The sequence below is a fragment of the Phaenicophaeus curvirostris genome, chromosome 20 (assembly GCF_032191515.1).
Source record: "Phaenicophaeus curvirostris isolate KB17595 chromosome 20, BPBGC_Pcur_1.0, whole genome shotgun sequence".
NCBI classification, from domain to species: domain Eukaryota; kingdom Metazoa; phylum Chordata; class Aves; order Cuculiformes; family Cuculidae; genus Phaenicophaeus; species Phaenicophaeus curvirostris.
The window spans coordinates 8,148,217-8,166,834 of NC_091411.1; the positions used below are offsets into that span (position 1 = coordinate 8,148,217).

An 18,618-nucleotide genomic window follows, 5' to 3' on the forward strand; every position below is an offset into this window, starting at 1 on the left:
CCCTCGGCAAGTGAAGGGCTGTACAGATTCTTCCAGATTCTGACTGAACACGCATTTTCTTGCAACGCTTCCAAAATTGGGGCTGAAAACCCAAGCCCCTGAACTATCTGCCCTTGAGAAACAGGTGCTGCTCCTGGTTTCCATAGTAGCTGCTGGAGGAGCTGAGGAGCGTAAAGAGGCTGATCGTGACCACAAGCCTACAGGAACATGCACAGAACGTAGCAAAGTCAACTTGGAAAAAGCAGCATTTTTATTAGATGACTCAAGGGCTTGGCAAGTGCATGTGGCACTGTTCTAGTCTGTAATCTCTGTTGGGTGGCCTGTGATCTCGTGGCCTCTGCCCAGTGTTTAACGGACAGATGTCCACCAAGGAATAAAGCCACCTTGGCAGACCAGGTAAAGAAGCCAAGGACTACGGGGTTTGGGACCCTCGTTTCATTAATTGTGTTGTCTGTGCTGGTTAATCCACAAATAACTAATAGCAACCTTTCCCCTACTCCGAAGGAGCTTATTGTTTTGTCTGTGCTAACGTGGTTGTGCCTTGTTTTTATCCCTGCCGTTTCAGTATGAGAAGAAATCTTCCAGGGCTTTTTATCAAAAGTGGATCCTTAATTATCAGTAATGAAAGAACATCCTTTTTTTCCCCTCCCTGGAGACTACGCTGTGGCCTTGAGGCAGTGGAAAGCTGTGTGCTGGTGATGCTCACTTGTGGCAGAGCACTAATGAGGGTGGGCAGAGGGGAGCCTGAGGCATAGCGAGGGTCTCCCCAGACCCAGGGAGGGGATTTCTGCGTCCTGGAAAGGGGTAGAATCTTGTTTCATCACAGAGAGGCACAGAAATTGAATAATTTCCTGGTTTAGAAGTTTTTACTGTATAAAGCTTGGTTTTCCAGAATACAGATGTGTCTTGGAGTACAGATGCTACCGGCTGTACCCATCCACCTGGATCTGTTCTCTGGGAGGGGAGGACACCAATTCTTTGGCTTTTCTGTGGTGCAGAGAGGTAACCAGAGGGCAAATGCTGGTGGTGTCACCTCGCTGTTGAGCTGGGGAGGGATCGCAACTGAAATTATCCTGTTCTATGCGTTGGTTTGCCCTGTCCCTCGTGGCCTGAGCAGTGCAAGGGCAGAGCTGACGTGCTGACCGAAACCTTGGTGATGCTCTGGGAGAAACCAAATGTGTTTGACGTGACTGTCCTGCTCGGGATGGGCTGATCAGCCTCACCCACGAGCTCGTGCATGTGGCAAGTCTTGAGACACTTGTGAGGGATGGTGGAAGCGTGGAGCTGCCTCCCTTGGCCCTGCCAGCCCATGTCCATGTCCCTGTCTTGGCAGCCCCAGAGGCTGACGTGACATTTATCCCTTCTTAGTTTTCATGTGTCCTGCCCTTGTGCGTTGCTTTCAGCATTGCTTGCAAGGAAAAATAATCCTGCATGAAGCTTTGGCAGGAGTGTGTGTGTGCGTGTGTGCAGTAGTGCCAAGGGTGTTTTTGTTCCTAGATAAATGTCACGTCGAATCCCTCAGGCTGCAGCTCGGTGGGGATGAGCAGCCCTGTCCTTCCTCCCTCTTGCAGCAGCAGCGAGCTCCGGGGTCTTGCGGAAAGCCCAACTCTTCCTTGCTGAGGGCTGAGCTTGGATGCGTTGGTGTGGGTTTTGGCTCTGCACAGCCATGTGTGTCCGTGCCTTTCTGCCTCGGCTCCCGAGGGCCCCGTGGTTGCACTCGGCACCTTTCCTGTCTCGCACCAACCCCACTTTGTTATCCTGCGACTTTCAGCTGTCTCCTTCTTGCAGATGTGTCTGTGGCTGCCGCTGCAGAGCTGGGACTTCTCTGTACGTGCCTTTATCGTACACAGGCACGCTCTGTGCTGCCAGCGCCTCTATCTGAACTCGTGCCTTTCCTTGAACATAAGATACAAGCGCAGCCGCTTGTCGCCAGCAAGCATGTTGCTCAGAGTCCTGCCTTGTCCCCCCATCCTATTGCAGTGCTGGAAGGGACCGGGAACCCTCTCACACCACCCGCTCTCGGAGCAGGGTCTCCTTGCAAGTGCCAGGAGCTTCGGTGCGTGAGCCAGCAGTGGCCCAGGTGGCCAAGAAGGCCAATGGCATCTTGGCTTGGATCAGAAACGGTGTGGCCAGCAGGTCCAGGGAGGTTCTTCTCCCTCTGGACTCGGCACTGGTGAGACCGCTCCTTGAATCCTGTGTTCAGTTCTGGGCCCCTCACCACAAGAAGGATGTTGAGGCTCTGGAGCGAGTCCAGAGAAGAGCAACGAAGCTGGTGAGGGGGCTGGAGAACAGGCCTTATGAGGAGCGGCTGAGAGAGCTGGGGGAAAAATTTTCACAGAAAGGGTGATTGGGCACTGGCAGAGGCTGCGCAGGGAGGGGGTTGAGTCACCTTCCCTGGAGGGGTTTAAGGGACGGGTGGACGAGGTGCTAAGGAATATGGTTTAGTGTTTGATAGGAAAGGTTGGACTCGATGATCCAGTGGGTCTTTCCCAACCTGGTGATTCTATGATTCTGTGCAATGTGCTGGGTTGCAATGATGTCAGAAAGGCTTCTGCATCAAAGGTGAAATCAGCTGCTACTCTGCTTTGAGGGGGAAATGGGGGACAACTCTCAAACCATGAATTGTGGTAGGGTCAGACCTGACCCTCCAGTGCTGCTCTCCTGTGTTGCCCGGAGCTTGTACCTGATAGAATGATGGAACAGTTTGGGTTGGGAGGAACCTTAAAGCCCATCCAGTTCCACCCCCTGCCCTGGGCAGGGGCACCTCCCGCTGGATCAGGGGCCTCAACAATTGTATGAAGGTTCCTAAGGGCACCCTTGGAGCTCTCGATGTGGATTGTCTGAGGAGCTCAGCTGTAACTATGGGCATGCAACACATGACACAGTAGCTTATTTTTTTTTATATAGATGCTTCAAGGCTCTTCAGCGCATCATTGCTAAAAATATTTTACTTTGAAACTTGAAAACATGACGGAACAAAAGGAGTGTTTGCAGCTGCTGCATGTGAACAGCTTAACAAGATGGGAGAGAGAAGAAGTAGGAAACAAAACCTGATTTGCATCAGCAGAGAGAAGTTCCTGCAAAAAGTTTCGAGCAGGAACTGTGGAGGCCAGGGGCGATTTCTTCAAACGCAGGGACTGTTTCCTCAGTCTGCTTAAAACAGAGGTTAGAAAACCATGAAGCCGAGTGACAAAACATCTAGAAAGGTGAAAATTGATTTCTGGCCTCAGCGTTCACAAATGCACCGCAACGAAGAGTGGAGTCTGTGTCACCTGAAGCACCAGGACTGGGCTCCACCCTCACCTGGACTCTGCTGGGTTCACAAGCCAATGTCCTTCCCACCAACCTCCTGCTCCTCAGGAGGCTCTCGAATGTCTCTGTGCAGACAATAAGTGACCGGAGGCCTTGAGCTTTTTCAGGGTGTCACCCAAAACAGCTGTGAGTTGGCTGGTGAGTGTCCCCTCTCCACCCCTCCCTCCAAAACTGGGACATCTAAATTTAACCTGCTAGCAACAGATGAGGCTGGAGAGTTTCCAATGTGGAAAGGAATCCCGCTCAGAACCTGTCCTCTTCTCCTTTGGGGCTCCATCCGTGCATATTCCTTTCCTCAAGCTGTGACCTCCTGTACTTTTCGTTCCTCCCCATCCCCTGCAGCATTTGGGTTTGTGTCACGGCTACGTGCTGTTGGTGCTTCCCAAACAGCCTGTGTGGCTGTTGGAGGGTGGTGGTACCAGGTCTCTTGGGCTGCAAAGGTTGCTTGCAACCTTTAAGGGTCAAAACAGGCTCTTGTTCACTCCAGGCAGGACCTGGGGAGATGTAGGGAAGGAGGAGACATCTCTTAGACTCATAGAATCACCAGGTTGGAAAAGACCACCGGATCATCGAGTCCAACCATTCCCATCAATCACTAAACCATGTCCCTCAGCACCTCATCCACCCATCCTTTAAACCCCTCCAGGGAAGGTGACTCAACCCCCTCCCTGGGCAGCCTGTTGCAGTTAGGAACAGGTTAGGGTTAGGGTCCAGCCAGGAAAGCCCCAAGCGTGATGTGGCTCCTCCAGCACAACCAGGCAGGAGGGTCCCAGCGGGCTGGATGGGATCCAATGAAGCCGCGTAGTCTTGCAGCAGACAGCAAATCTTTCCTCTGCTGCTTTTGGAGAAGTCTTGATGACTCTACAATAACAAAAATAGTCAAGGTTTAATAGGAACGGTTGGACTCGATGATCCAGTGGGTCTTTTCCAATCTGGTGGTTGATTCTATGATTCTTAGCAGCAAAACTACTGAAAGAACAAAATAAAAGAGAAACCTGGGGGCAGAGCTGGTGGGAAGGGAGCCCATGGTGGGATCAGCCCATAGCAGGAGGAGCTAGAGCACAGACCTGGAAGGTGCCTGTGGATTAATGGCTTAGCACGGGGGCTGTGCTGGCTGCTTGGCTGAGCACCTCCTTCTCTCTGAAAATACTTTTGGAGGTTTCCTTCTTTACCAGAAAACCAAAAAAATTCTAAATGTGAAAAATTTGGAGGAGGGTGAATAATTAAATTTAGCCTGGAGAAGAGGAGGCTGAGGGGAGACCTCATTGCTCTCTCCAACTACCTGAAAGGAGGGTGTGGAGAGGAGGGAGCTGGGCTCTTCTCCCAAGTGACAGGGGACAGGACGAGAGGGAATGGCCTCAAGCTCCACCAGGGGAGGTTTAGGCTGGACATTAGGAAAAAATGTTTCACGGAAAGGGTCATTGGTCACTGGCAGAGGCTGCGCAGGGAGGGGGTTGAGTCCCCTTCCCTGGAGGGGTTTAAGGCACGGGTGGACGAGGCGCTGAGGGACATGGTTTAGTGTTTGATAGGAATGGTTGGACGCGACAATCCGGTGGGTCTCTTCCAACCGGATGATTCTATGATTCTGTTGTGTCCTGCGGCACCTCGTGTGTGCCCAGGTCTCAAAGGGCAGGGTTGCCCTGCTGCTTCTCTCCCGATGTGATGTTCCTAGCTAAGGTCTGACTAGGCTTTTGCTAAATAAGCAACCAGCATCAGGAAAGAGAATTGTGCAGAAGTTCAGCTGCTGCCTGCACCGAGCAGCTCGGCTCTATCCTGCCGTCACAAGTTGCACAGCAGCCCGGGCATAAAAAATGCAGGATGTCGTCTGGTATTTTTAACCAGAAACCTCCACGCTCTGCCTGTTGCGGCGTAAGAGCTGAAACGGAGAGAGAAAAGGCGTTCATGGTAAATAGGGTGTTTATCACCACCTTGAAATGTGAGTGCAGAGGTGGTGGAGCCGTTGGTTTAAAAACCAGCCACCACCCAAATGACTCCAGGCAGACGCGTTTGAAAACTTCACTTTATTTCTCTGTCTGTTATAAAAGCAGGGTTTTGTTTTTTTTACATCTCTGTAAGTGTCCAGACTCGGTACATCTTGGTTTTGTTTTCACAGTATCTCTGCGAGACCAAGGACAATTCTTATTGCTGCGCCGGGAGCCAGGGCAGGAGGGAGGGTGATGCCAAGGCTTCGGCAGCCCTCGCCTTAACCTGCTGCTGGCACCAGCCTTGCTCTCCACCGCACCAGCTCAACGCGTCTCCCCCTCCCCAGCACTGCTCAATCTCTCTGTTGACTCTTCAAGGGGCTGCCCCTCGCTCGTCTCGCTGTCAAAGGTAGGAGACGAGAACCAAACAGCCCGTGATGCTGCTCGACGGTGTCTGCCAGCCCCTGCCTCGCTGCTCGGAGAAGGTGAGGGACCCAGCCAGGTCTCACCCTGCGCTTCCCACCCTGGATTTTGACAGGGATGGTCAGGCTACGCTCGGCTCCTGTGGTGACCTGGGGCTGTAAAGAGCCGAGCATCACTGATGGGAGAGGTGAGGCAGAGATAAGCTCATCCATCAGCATCCCATGTGGGTGCCCCCTCGCCTCCCCAGGTTCTCCTCTGCGTAGTCCTGCTTCTGCAATAAGCTGCCAGAGGAGGAGTTTTATTTACCCCTGCTTCTTTACCACCTTACTCGGCACAGGATGCCTGCGTCCCAGATACTGAAGTCCCTGGTTGGTCCCCATCAATCCCTGTTCTAACCACACAGCTATCAACCCCCCGTACCCATAGCGATGTCCATAGCACCGATTGCTCCCAGCCACCATTCCTTTCACATTCCACCTGTCCCCCTCAGTTTTATAATGAAGCAGCACTGGAAAACCATCACTTTTAATCACAACACACGGGATCTGAAAAGAGGCAGCATCGCTTTTCTGTGCCGTGTCTGGTGATGTGGATGGAGGTGGAGGGGCACGGTTCAACCGAGGCATGGGATAAAGGCATTCTTTGGGAAGGGAGAAGTCCATGCAAAGCTGACCCCAACGTGAAATCTGAATTTTGTATTTACTGCTCAGCTGGGTCTGTTCAGTGCAACAGGATGAGTTAGCCAGGAGGTCACTATCGAATTGCATGGATGCATCCAGTCGAACAGGTAAGGGGAGGAGGAGGAACCAGATTTATACTTAATGCATTGGGAGATCAAGTCCAACACAGAGCTAAGTGGAAAAGGATGTAGGTGTTCCCTGAATGTGGTTTTTTTTTGGTGACTGAGAAGAAATCTTTCCTTGGAATTCCTTTGTGCAGCTAATTAAGACAACTGGGTCCGATTTCTTCGACCCATGCTGACATCAGTGAGAACTATAAGTACTCAGCACCTGGAGACAAAGTGAATACCAGACATAAACGCCCCTTCTGCTCCCACCCATGGGACTGCCCAGAAGACACCTTCAGCGGTAGCCGAGATGTGTGCGAGCGTTATCAGCTCTTCACCCACAGCTCACACTTTGTCCTCTTCTGCGTGTATTGCCTAGGAGAAAAATACAGACGAGTCCTGAAGGGCTGTGCCAGTAGAGCTAGAGTTAGGATTCAAATCCACGTAAGAAAATGGAGTTTAATACAGAGAGTGACTGTGCAAGTCAAAGTCTCCCTCGCTTCATCTTTTATAGTCCCAACGCCTAGATTTAGGCAATTTGTGGCTCGTGGATTTGGGTTTGATCCAGTCCATCCGTTTGCAAGCTGCTTGTTAACGCTGGACTTCCCACCTCAGAGATGTGCCTGTCGAAGAGAGCAGCTCCGTGGCTGAGCATCTCTGAAAAACGGTGCATGGAGGAGGGCGAGCTGCCCTGGAAACCGGAGTTGTTGTTTGCAGGGACCCAGGATCCTTGTTTGCTGGTTTGAGCCTCTCATGGTGAGGGGTGGTATCTTCTGGACATGCCTTCCCCAGGCAGGTGGTGGCATTGGACCTGTTGCCAAAGTAGATGGTATGGCTTTGGAGAAGTGAGGAAGGAGAATTTCTTGCTGGTAATGTCCTACGTGGAAGGTGAAGATGGCAATAGCAGCTAATTGGTGCCTCTCCGAGGGGAGAGGCTTTTGAGCAGCATGTGTGTGGCTGTGAGACCTGTTCAGACCAGCTCAGCGGGGCCAGGCTTGCATCTGGCACCCTGAGCTCTCTTCAGTCCTAGCTCTTGAGGCAGATTGTTAAATAGAGGAAGAAACGTTATCTAGTGGAAGGAGCTGCGGAGGGAAGGGGAAGTGATCTGCCTCAGGCCGAGAGCAGATCCTGTGCCCCGTCCTCCAGATGCCACCTCTGCAGGACCTCCTGCAAACCCTTTCCCTCCCATTCAAACAGCTCCTTCGTGCTGCCTTCCTCTGCACAAGTGCATCTGGTTTTCTCTGAAGCCATCTGGACAAGGTCCTTATTAAAACCTACAGGCTCCACCTTCTGCTCCAAACGCACCCTATTCCCTGGAGGATCTACGCCCAGGACTCAGGCGTTGCCCCTCTTGCACCTTCTCGTGCATTACCTGTTGCTTCACAGATGTTTGTGCCATAACCAGACAGGTACAGCATCATCCTCCTGTCTGAGCCCCGTCCCTGACAGTCATGTAGATCACGAAGTCATTTGGAAGAAAGTTAACGAACCCCAACGCGATGTTGCAGTTGTGGGAAGAAGAGTTTTTCATATCTTTCGCTTACAGTTTTTCCTAGGAATGGGTGCCTGTTATTTTCAGATGTGGCTGCTCCTGAAATATGGATATTGCTGGGTAGTCTCCGTAGAGAAGATCTGCCCTCGCTTACACCCATGCAACTGCAGCGACTTCAGAAGGAGCCTTTTTATATCCTGCTCTTCGTACAGCACCGTCATTTGGATTCCATGGGAAAACGGGGCAAGAGCTTCACCCAACATCGGCTGCTGCACGAGCCATCGGCTCTGACGCCACGAGAAGGTGAGACCATGGGCTAGCTGAGTGTGTCCTAAAGATAAACCTGGTGGTACACTCCCCTTTCTCAATTTACATCGATTCCCAGGGCCACAATTCCAGTTGTGAAATTATCCCATATTATAACGCTGATGGGAGACCGAGCTCATCACGTGCAAGCAGCGCAGGCTCGTTGCTGCTCCTTCTGCGAAGCAGGGAGATGGCTTAGTAGCTCCCACTCAAGAGACATCCTCCAGCAGGTTTGTTATTTGCATTGCTTTGAAAATGAGATCAATTCCGTGCTTCCTTGTTCCAGGTTTTAAAACCAGGAAGGTGTTTTTATCATATTTCTTCCAGTTTCATGCCCTTTTCATCCCTCAGCCCGTGACACGTTGACAATCTATTCCTTGTTACGAAACTTCCTCCCAAGAATTCTGTAGAAAGGACATTCTGCGTGGTGGTGTTCTTGTTGGGTTGTTATGCTTTTTGTTTTTGTTTTTTTTTTCAAACATAGCTTTAAGGCAAAAGTTTGGCAATGCAAAGCAAAGTCTACATAAGGCCGCATGACTTGGATTTGCAACTCAGAACCTTACAGCTTAAAAAAAAAATAATACCCTTATCTTAAATAGTCAACTTTTTGCTCCAGGAACTTGTTTTGTTCTCAACCAAAAAAAGAAAAAAAATAGACTCTTAAAATCCCAAATAAAACGTTCTCGTTGTTCTGGGCAGTCTGGACAAGCTCATGAGACTGAAGTTCAAACAGTAACTAAAGTAGGGAAGAAAAAAAAAAAGCTCTACGGGTAGACATCAGTGTTAGTTTCTTCCCTTAGGAATCCAGTGATGAGACAGACCCCAGTCAGAGGTCTCCTCTTTAGCTTTAGCACAGTGAAATCCGTCCCAATGGGAGAAGGTAGAATGGTTGCATTTGTTGAATGAATAAAAAGTGCATTTTGATTTTGCTCAGATTATACGCATGTATTCTAATACCTAAGTGATTGTTTCGCTTTGTTTTGTTTCGTTCTTTGTTTTATTTTTCTCCCTTTTGGTGCCGGGACGCCAGGTTTCTATCATCGGTGTTTTGGAGGTATCACCACAAGCGGTGGTCCATCCTTTGGCCTCCACATGAGTACCTGAGCATCATTGGCATTGGGTTTGACAAGGGCACTGGGTGGTATTGGCTCATTCTTGCTGAGGACCTGGGGCTGCTCTTGAGCAGAGGGCTCCTGCAGCTTGGCACGCTGCCCCAAGGGTCTGCTGGGATTCACCTCGATGCCCAGCCTCATGCGCCATTTGATAGTCTGCAAGGTCACCATTTCGTTGGTGGCCGTGTTGGTGGCCACCAGCCAGGTGGTGAAGCTTTGATCCCGGTGAATGCTTGTGAGTTTGGCCACGTTGCTCTCGCTGACGGGCACGGCCCACGTCACGCTCGGGTAGAAGTTGTCGTTCATGCTGATGTTGAACTTGGACTCCTTTTTCGTGGGACCCACGATGGTGCAGGTTTCGGTCGTGTTTCCATACCAGGGATAGTTCACCCCGTCTGAGTCACTGATGGCTTGGATTTTACCATCCAGTAGATCTGGAAGCTCCCAACTTGACCTGCCATAATCAACAAGAAATTATGGATAACGCTTTAATTAATTAGTTTAGAAACATGCAGGACTTCAAGGGAGGAGAGGAAGTAGTTAGATTTATAGAATGGTTTGGGTTGGAAGGGACCTTAAAGCCCATCCAGTCCCAACCCCGGCCAAGGACAGGGACGCCTCCCACTGGATCAGGTTGCTCCAAGCCCCATCCAACGTGGCCTTGAACACCTCCAGGGATGGGGAAGTTTCTCCTCAGATAAACCACTGTCCCGCCCTGCTGTCTGCCTGGCACTGAAAGTGTAACCCATCCTTCCCAGCCCTAGGAAGGACCCAGTTCAAGGGCTGCTCACCAGGCTCCAGGCTGGGATGGTGTTACAGTAATTGGAGAATCTGAGGTCAGCCAGCTTGTAAAACTGCCTGAGCGGGTCATCTGCACGCTGTGCTTGAGAGACTGACAGAAAGGTCAGTCTTTCTAGCAGGAAAGTAAGTGAAAACGGTCTTCCATCACCTTTTAATACTGATGCACAACTTGGATTTTGTTGGGTATTTTTTTATTATTAACTTCCAATTTAATGTTTAAGATTCGATTTGCCAAGGGAAGCAAACTGCTGTGAATGTCTCAGATATAAAAGGCTTAGATATTTGCAGAATAAAGGCACTAAGACGGCGTATCCATAAACCACGTGCTCAGCGCGTGCCAGGTATTTTAAGGACATCCTTTCACAAATCAGGCTGGCAGAGGTGGCTCTAATTATCTCGGGAGGGAGACAGAGGGGACGCGCTGAGGCTCGTCGGGGTAACCGGCCAAGCCTTTCGTAAGAGTCCAGTGGCTTAAAATAGCTCCTGGGCTGAAGCAGGAGCTGTGGGGAGGCACGCACCGGGCACGGGCAGCTCCGATGCAGCGGGTGTTAGGCTGAGTTCCTCCTCTCCAGCAGCCAGGACTAACGTGGCTGTCTCACAAGGCTGCTTGGTAATTAGTTAATGACCGTGAAGTGCCTCCATGTTTGTAACCACTGGATGGCTCAGCGGATAGCTGTGAATGGCTGGCTGTAGCTGGAAGATGCCAGGGGGGATTTAAAGATCTCGTTTATCTTTATTTTCACGCGAGCGGGGGTCCTAGCAAACCTCTCCCCTGTGCCGTGGCAGGTGTTGGGCTGCAGTGCGCAGGACACGGATGATTTACGGGTCGGATAGTGTGACAGGAGCCCAGAAGGGTAAAGGCAAAGGAGGATACGGGCTGCTCTGGGGGCTGCAGGGATGCTCTGAGCAGCAGGACTGGGGGGTCAGCAGCAGCCAGGGGTTACGCAAGCGCGACACCTCCCCGTGCAGATTTATGGGGGCTGCTGTCTGCTACGATACCGCAGCTGCAGCAATCCTCCCTCCTGAGCTCATGGCCAGCAGGCAGAGGGAGTCCTTTCCTTGGAAGAAAATTTGTAGTGAAGGCAGCCAAAAGGAGATCCCTGAGCAGTCCTGCCAGGACCCTCGGCCACCGCGGAGATGCTCATATGCTCTGCTCTCCAAGCCAGTCATCCTGGCTCACCTCCCCCCGCGCTCTCCAAAGAGAGCTGAGAAGAGAAAAGGCTCTGGGGATGTTGGATGAACGGAGGTCGTGCTCTGCAGCACCCACACCTCCTCCCCGCTCTGAAACACCATCTGGGGGCTCTTTCTCTCCCTTTCAGCAGATGGTTTAGGATTACTTTCCACTCAGTGGTGAGTACTCAGCTTTGCTGGCCCCTGGGGATGAGATGTGACAATTTCCCGGAGGTTCCCTCTGTGGCAGCCGTGGTGCAGCCACAGCATCGCTGTGCGTGTGGATGTGCCAGGCTGGGGATGGAGATCATAGAATCATAGAATCACCAGGTTGGAACAGACCCATCAGATCATCGAGTCCAACCATTCCTATCAATCACTAAACCATGTCCCTCAGTGCCTCGTCCACTCGTCCCTTAAACCCCTCCAGGGAAGGGGACTCAACCCCCTCCCTGGGCAGCCTCTGCCAGTGCCCAATGACCCTTTCCGTAAAAATTTTTTTCCTAATGTTCAGCGTAAACCTTCCCTGGCGGAGCTTGAGGCCATTCCCTCTCATCCTGTCCCTTGGGAGAAGAGCCCAGCTCCCTCCTCTCCACAACCTCCTTTCAGGGAGTTGGAGAGAGCAATGAGGTCTCCCCTCAGCCTCCTCTTCTCCAGGCTAAACACCCCCAGCTCTCTCAGCCGCTCCTCATAAGGCCTGTTCTCCAGCCCCTTCACCAGCTTGGTTGCTCTTCTCTGGACTCGCTCCAGAGCCTCAACATCCTTCTTGTGGGGAGGGGCCCAGAACTGATCACAATGCTACGAGAGGCTGATAAACCTCTGGGCTGCTCCAGTCTACTTAGGTCAGAGGCTGGTGGGAGAATGGCAGGAGATCTGGATGCTCAAAACCTGCAGGTCAACAAAGAACTGCTTGTCCCCATCTTTGTACCCAGTCTCTAGCTGACCCCAGACCAGCACAGAACTGCAGGGCCTTCTCAGGATTTATAGAATCATAGAATCACCAGGTTGGAAGAGACCCACCGGATCATCGAGTCCAACCAGGGTTTATATGAGAGCAAGAAGGTGGAGCTGTGTCAGAGCCAGGGCAGGTTGCTGGAGGCAGGACGCTGCCTGCAGAGCCTGAGAAACTCCACGGCAGAGCTGAACACACTCATGAGCAGCACAGCTGGGCTCAGGGTGGTTCAGAAGTGCACCCTGCTTAAGAAAAGGCGTGGGTAGGAACGGGGAAGAAGAAACTGGCCTGCGTTCCTCTGTGGAGCACGCTGTGCCTAATTCTAGCGAGTGTGGTTAACCCCAGGGTTTCAAAATCATCACGCTTTTATCTGCGCAGCTTAGTAACGAGAAGAAAAAACGAGGCCTTATGATGATCCCGTGACTGGAGCAAAAGCAGAGGTTGCTGCTGGTGGTGGTGGTTGCCCCTCGCCAGCTGCTTCAGCAGAGCCTGTGCCAGGTCCGTAGCCTCTCCTTGCATAGTCTGGTCGTGTTAAATAATATGCCACCAACTGCCCTTATGGATGATTTTGGAAAGAAGGCCGTGGAATGATCTTAGGCTGCATCAGCATCTTTCTGTGGTGATGTCGAGCCAAGGCAAGACCAGAAAGTGCCCAGTAAACACTTTGCTGACAATAGCAGGGAAGAAGCATGAAAAGAAACAAACCTGTCTGGTTTCATGGGTTCACTGTGGCCGATTCTGGCTTGTAATACTGACGAGCTTGTTTCTGCTAATTCTGAAACCCTCAGAGTCAGAATGAGCATAACCAGAGAATGGAGCTGCCAACAAATCTCTCTCAAATGTCTCCTTGCTGCCGGGAGAAGGAACTTTCAGCTATTTCTTATGGCACAACTGTAGCCCTGCTGCCGACAGCCAAGCAGCTCTCTGTAGGTTTTAGCCTCCTAGTTCTCCTTCAGATACGTTGCTTCCCATTCTGTCACACGAAATGAAGCCCACGGCTTATCCCGAGCCCTCCAGATGGCTGCCCTACAGCACAAACCGAAGCAATCGCTGCAGTGGCAGCAAATCCAAGCACAGCAGCCTCCAGCCCCGTGCACCCAGCAGTGTATTCAGTTAACCTTTTCAGACAGGCATCTATTGCATCCTCAGCTCCTTAACGCCAGCTCCTAATTAGGCACGGGGCAGATGGATTTGCGTAACCCTGTGTTTTCTACCACCCTTCCTGTCCACGAGCTCCCTAACGAAGAGGAGCTCTGCTCGGCTGCAGCCTGTGCTCGGTGCAGGTACCAGCGTGATGTGTGGGCGCAGTGAAAAGCCGTCTCGGGGATTTCACATCTCTGCTCTCCCTGCCTCCCTCCACCACTGTGCCTGCTTGAAAGAAAGCAAACCCGCTATTCAGAGCTGCTTAATTTTAAATTGTCCTTTACAGCGTCTCTCTCTCTCTCTCACCTACTCCAGCACGTCAAGAAATTCAAGCCAGGGTTATAGCGAAGAACAGGAAGGAAATTTAAGCTGTTGTTCCCCAGCTGTCAGAGCCACGCTGCAGTCCCTCTTTCCCCATCCTCCAGCTGCACGGTCCTGCCTCCTTGAACCAGCAGAGATGTTGGACGTGCGCTGGGTCAGGGAGGAGAACTAGCAGAAAACTGGCATGAAGAAAAAGGGACCTACCAGGGGAGGTTCAGGCTGAACACAAGGAAAAAATTTTTCACAGAAAGGGTCCTTGGGCACTGGCAGAGGCTGCCCAGGGAGGGGGTTGAGTCACCTTCCCTGGAGGGGTTTAAGGGACGAGTGGATGAGGCGCTGAGGGACATGGGTTAGTGATTGATGGGAATGGTTGGACTCGATGATCCAGTGGGTCTCTTCCAACCTGGTGATTCTATGATTCTATGAAATTTCTACTGGTTCAGCTGAGCAGGTTCAAGTCAAACTGGACAAACTATTTATCTAACTGGGCTAAGATGTGTGCTCCCAGCACAGGTAAGGGCCATGCACAGGCAGCAGAGCCTCTTCTTCTAAACCCTGGAGGGGTATCTGTAAACTCCCACAGTGAAATGACCCTGCTCGGCTTCCCATGGAAAGCATCATCTTTTTCTTCCTTTGGTGAATCTGTTTTTGATTGTGTTTTCCCTCCCGAGGACTGGGGGTTTATTCTCTTGACAAGTCGGTTTCCAGAGTTCATTATGTTTCTGCTGCAGGGCATGGAAGATTTAATCTTGTGAGAGCGAGATGCCTGGTAAGGTAAAGCGATGAGGTAAGGCTGCCCAGCTGCCCCATCGGCTCCTTCAGGGGAGAAATACCTCCCTGAAACTTCTCCAGATCCTTGGCTGATCATATTCAAACTCTGATTTATTTATCCCTCTGTTTTGCATATCCCCATCTGCGCCGCTCCTTGCAGATCTCCATGGAGATGAAGAAACAAGGTTGGATAATGCCATTCCAGTGTTTCCCAGCCTCTGACACGGGTCCCACCAGGTGCTGCAGAAACCAGCACCCGCCCCAGGAGATCCCAGTGAGGAACGTGGTCCAGCTGCTCCTGCACTGGTCAAGAGCTCTGTGGCCTCATCCAGATGCCTCCCACTGCAGAGCAGTCTCCTTCGCCAAGAGTATGGGGTAAAACTCTGCTTGAGGTGAGCAGCAATACCAGCTCTGGGGCCAAACAGCAATTCTGCACGGAGGGAGGGGTGAGAGAACACATCCACATCCTCATACTGGGCATTTTCGCATTCCCAGCATCATCTACTGCCTTGCACGTAAAATAATGCCAGCACTTCCACGTTACCTGAGCTTTTATTCCCCTTTATGCTTAAAAATACTGCATTTGGCCTAAAAAAATTGCCAGTGCCACTTAAAACGCGTGTGTCTAAATTATCCCCTCCGTAGCGAACATCCCTATAGGAGCGTTATGCACAGCTCCATCTGCTCCAGTATTTCTCAGCTGTTTCTGTCCTCAGCGTAACGGGCCAGCTTATACACCACTAACAACTTTGGAGCACGCAAGTGAAAAAATTAATCCAAAGCCTGCTCTAAGTATTAACGCCGGGGTTGACCGCCTGATTTTTTTTTTTTTTATTATTTGCTGTTTTCTCTTTGTCTCTCGCCACAGTGATTAAAAATATGCAGGTTCCAGCAGTCTCTCTTCATCATGGAAAGTTGGGACAAATACTCTGCTGGCATAAATCAATGCAGCTCCCTGGAGGTCAGTGGGATTACATTGAATTACACCAGCTAGAGGCTTGGCCCATCCTTTCAGAGAGGTTTGTGTCCTCTCTCCCTCTATAAAAGGTCTTCCAAGAGCCTGATCTTCCAATGGCATCGAGAGGCCTTTTCTCCTAACGAACGCCTTTATTTCTAGTTTTTGAGTCTCTGGAAAGAGAATGGAGGAGCAGACTAATTCCTACTCACATTTGTGTAACTTTTTTTTATATCTGAGTTAAATGTCAGCGAACATCCTAGGGAAAATATGTCATTTCTATGATTTTCTGGCTAATAGCTGCTGTGTTTCACTCTGACTACCTGTTTACAGCACTTAGCTAGCACATACAACTTTTTTTTTTGTCTCAAAGCATTCAGTTGAACCAAATCCTTATTTAAACACAGAGAAACTCAGGTGCAGAGGAATAAAAAGGGACACGTTGAGTTTTGCTGCGCTGGCAGAACAGCTCTCTGCCCGGTCCTCTTTATTTAGGTGGATGTGAGCTGTATTTATATCCAGTGGACTTTGCTGCTTTCCTTTGGAGCTGGGTGCTAAAGATGAGATTTCCAAACGAGCCTGAGAATTACACATGCAAACCCCAAAGGGCTGGAATTGGGAACATCTGAGCAACAAATTGTCCTTGCTAAAGATGGTGTTGAAGCCAAAAAGCTTACAGCTTTCGGGCCTGCTGTAGATACTTTTAAAACCTGGATAAGCTGGTCTGCTCCCTCCCTGAGCATCACTCCTGGTGTTTACCAGGTATTTGAGTTTGCTTGTCAAGGCACTTTATGCTTGAGCAGAGAGGGGACGTGGGGACAGAAGGGGGGGCACGGGCTGTCACTTACAGCTGCTCCTTGGCGCGTCCCTCCCTCTCGACTACATCTTACACTGCAAATTTGCTTTATGTCTGAGATGCTGAACCCGTGTCCTCATCTGGATTTACAGAAGGAGGGGAGGGAAGGGGGGGCGTGCAGATGTTCAGGGCTTCAGGAGGGCACTGCATTAAGTCAGAGATTGTCCTGTGCTGCAGCCCAGCTCCGTGTCCCCATCCTCCCTCCTCATTCACCATCTTTTAATCCACCCAGAATGACCTCTGCGGGGCTGAACCAGCATCCCCGTGACACGGGACGAGGAGACAGAAGGGTTGCTTAGACCTGACCTTCAAGTCCTTCCTCCCTTGCCCCCAGAGACCAGGCAGCACCAGCGCCTCCAGCCACCAAACCATCTGCCAGCACCGGGCTCTGCGCTCAGGTTTTGTCCCTGTGGCTGGACGGACAGATTCCTGCTGTGCCCAACGCTGCCCAGCACCGTGAGTTGCAGAATTGCTGCTCTGTGCAGGCGTTTGGAGTTGAGGTGCTGTTGCTGATTTAACTAGGGGCCAGAGCCTGCAACAGCGTTCAGTGAACGTTTAGTGGGTGGCTTTTCGCAGTAAGGGAGGTGACATTTTTAATTTGACTCATTCCTGTCTCACTCTGATTGCCTGACCATTAACACGGGATTTTTTGGTGAGCAACCAGCCCCTAAGTTCCCCCCATCTTACATTTATTTCTCTATATTCCCAGTCTTGCAGCACTCAAAGTGACGCTAACATCAATTTTTCACCCTGCTCCAAGGTGATGCAACGGGTTTAACTGCCAGCGGGTTCGATCCATCTCATTCTTTCCCTGTGAGCTGCCTGTGGGCAAAGCCAGCAGGATTCCTCCTGTGACGTTAAGGTGCGTTCCCAGAGTTGGGAGCTCAGAGCCAGGGCCCCACTGCAGCAGCAGCACAGCGCGCTGGGGACGGCACCGAGCCACAAGTGTCACCCCTCGGCTCTCCCTGGGGCTTGTCGCTGCGCAGTTTTACCCAGGGAGGGATGGCTGAAGAGAAAAACTCGCCGTCAGGGGAACCCCAGGTGTCAAACGCATCCAAACAGGGCTGACCTGGGATTTCAGGATCTCCAGAGCTGCTCAGAAAAATCCAATATTGCTTTTTGGGTTCTTAAGTCAGTTTTGGTTGGGGCTTGGGCACGTTCCCATTAGAAGAGGACACACCGTGGAAGGGCAAGGACAAGCTCTCCTGTCTTTTCAGCATATAAGAATCATGGAATCGCTAGGTTGGAAAAGACCTTTGAGATCATCGAGTCCCATTAAGTTTCAGAAGAGCTGGGGTTTAAAAATCAAACCAACCAGCCTATCAATTTTAGCTTAATCCAGCATTTCCCAGCCAGGCTGTGGCTCTCCCCACTCTTTCCTCCCACTGGCCAAAGGCACCCGGCACCCGCTCTTGGAAATACTTACATGCCCTGTTCGCCGTAGTGATTGTAAAATTCCATGTGGCTGCAAGCCTGGATCCAGCCCACGATCCAGGTCTCCTTCTTGGGAAGAGGGGGCACCAAGACTTGCGCAGAGGCTCGGAAGTGAGGGGTCCGGTAGCGCAGGACCACGCTGGAGGACTCGTCGATGCTGGTGGGGATGGGATCGATGGAGGCTTTGACTTCAATCACCGAAATACTTTCCCGGAAAACTTTGGATTTGCAGCTAATACTCTGAATACAGCCCATGGCATACCCCGAATACAGTCCGACACGGCTCCTCGGGTACTCCAGCAATCCTGGGGAATATTAGGCATTGAAATTATCTGGTGCTAGATCAATTACAGATCTTCTCGGTTTATAATCTCAAAACTGATATCCATAGGATAGAAAATTCATCACGTAAAGCCTTTATCTGAGCGTCTGTCTTACAAGTACTGCTCCTATTTTGAGGTTAGCTGCGCTTCAGAAGCAAAAGGGTCTTTAATATGGTTTTTTCCTCTTTTAATGGCCCATTAAATCTCTCACTCAAACAGTCTTTGGGTTAAAAAAAGGTCTCTGGAGTTCAATAAATAACGGTGGTGATCTTAGCTGATATATTTAGTCCTTCCTTTCCTCAGACGCGGTCTGTCATTCACCGTCAAACATAGGACTAGCCGGTATTTCCCTTTATTCTTTGGATGAAAAGCAGAATGTTGATAGACACATCTATATAAATAATGAAATAGGTTTTTGAGCCCCAGCTTGTCACAACCGGTGTGGATTTCCACTTCCTGACTCGCAGTTGTTCAGAACTTCCTTTCGCACAGAAAAAAAAAAAATGACAATGAGAACAGCGAGAAAATGACGGGTGGA

At 50.8% G+C, this 18,618-nt stretch overlaps 1 protein-coding gene across 1 annotated transcript; it reads right to left on the minus strand.

Moving 5' to 3' along the window:
• Window positions 1-9,237: 9,237 nt before the first annotated feature.
• Window positions 9,238-18,573, minus strand: FAM78A (family with sequence similarity 78 member A). The gene is made up of 2 exons (XM_069873182.1): window positions 17,750-18,573; window positions 9,238-9,808 (listed from the first exon to the last, which is right to left on the minus strand). The coding sequence occupies exons 1-2, from the start codon at window positions 18,010-18,012 to the stop codon at window positions 9,280-9,282; spliced, it is 792 nt and encodes a 263-aa protein (XP_069729283.1). The 5' UTR covers window positions 18,013-18,573; the 3' UTR covers window positions 9,238-9,279.
• Window positions 18,574-18,618: the final 45 nt, after the last annotated feature.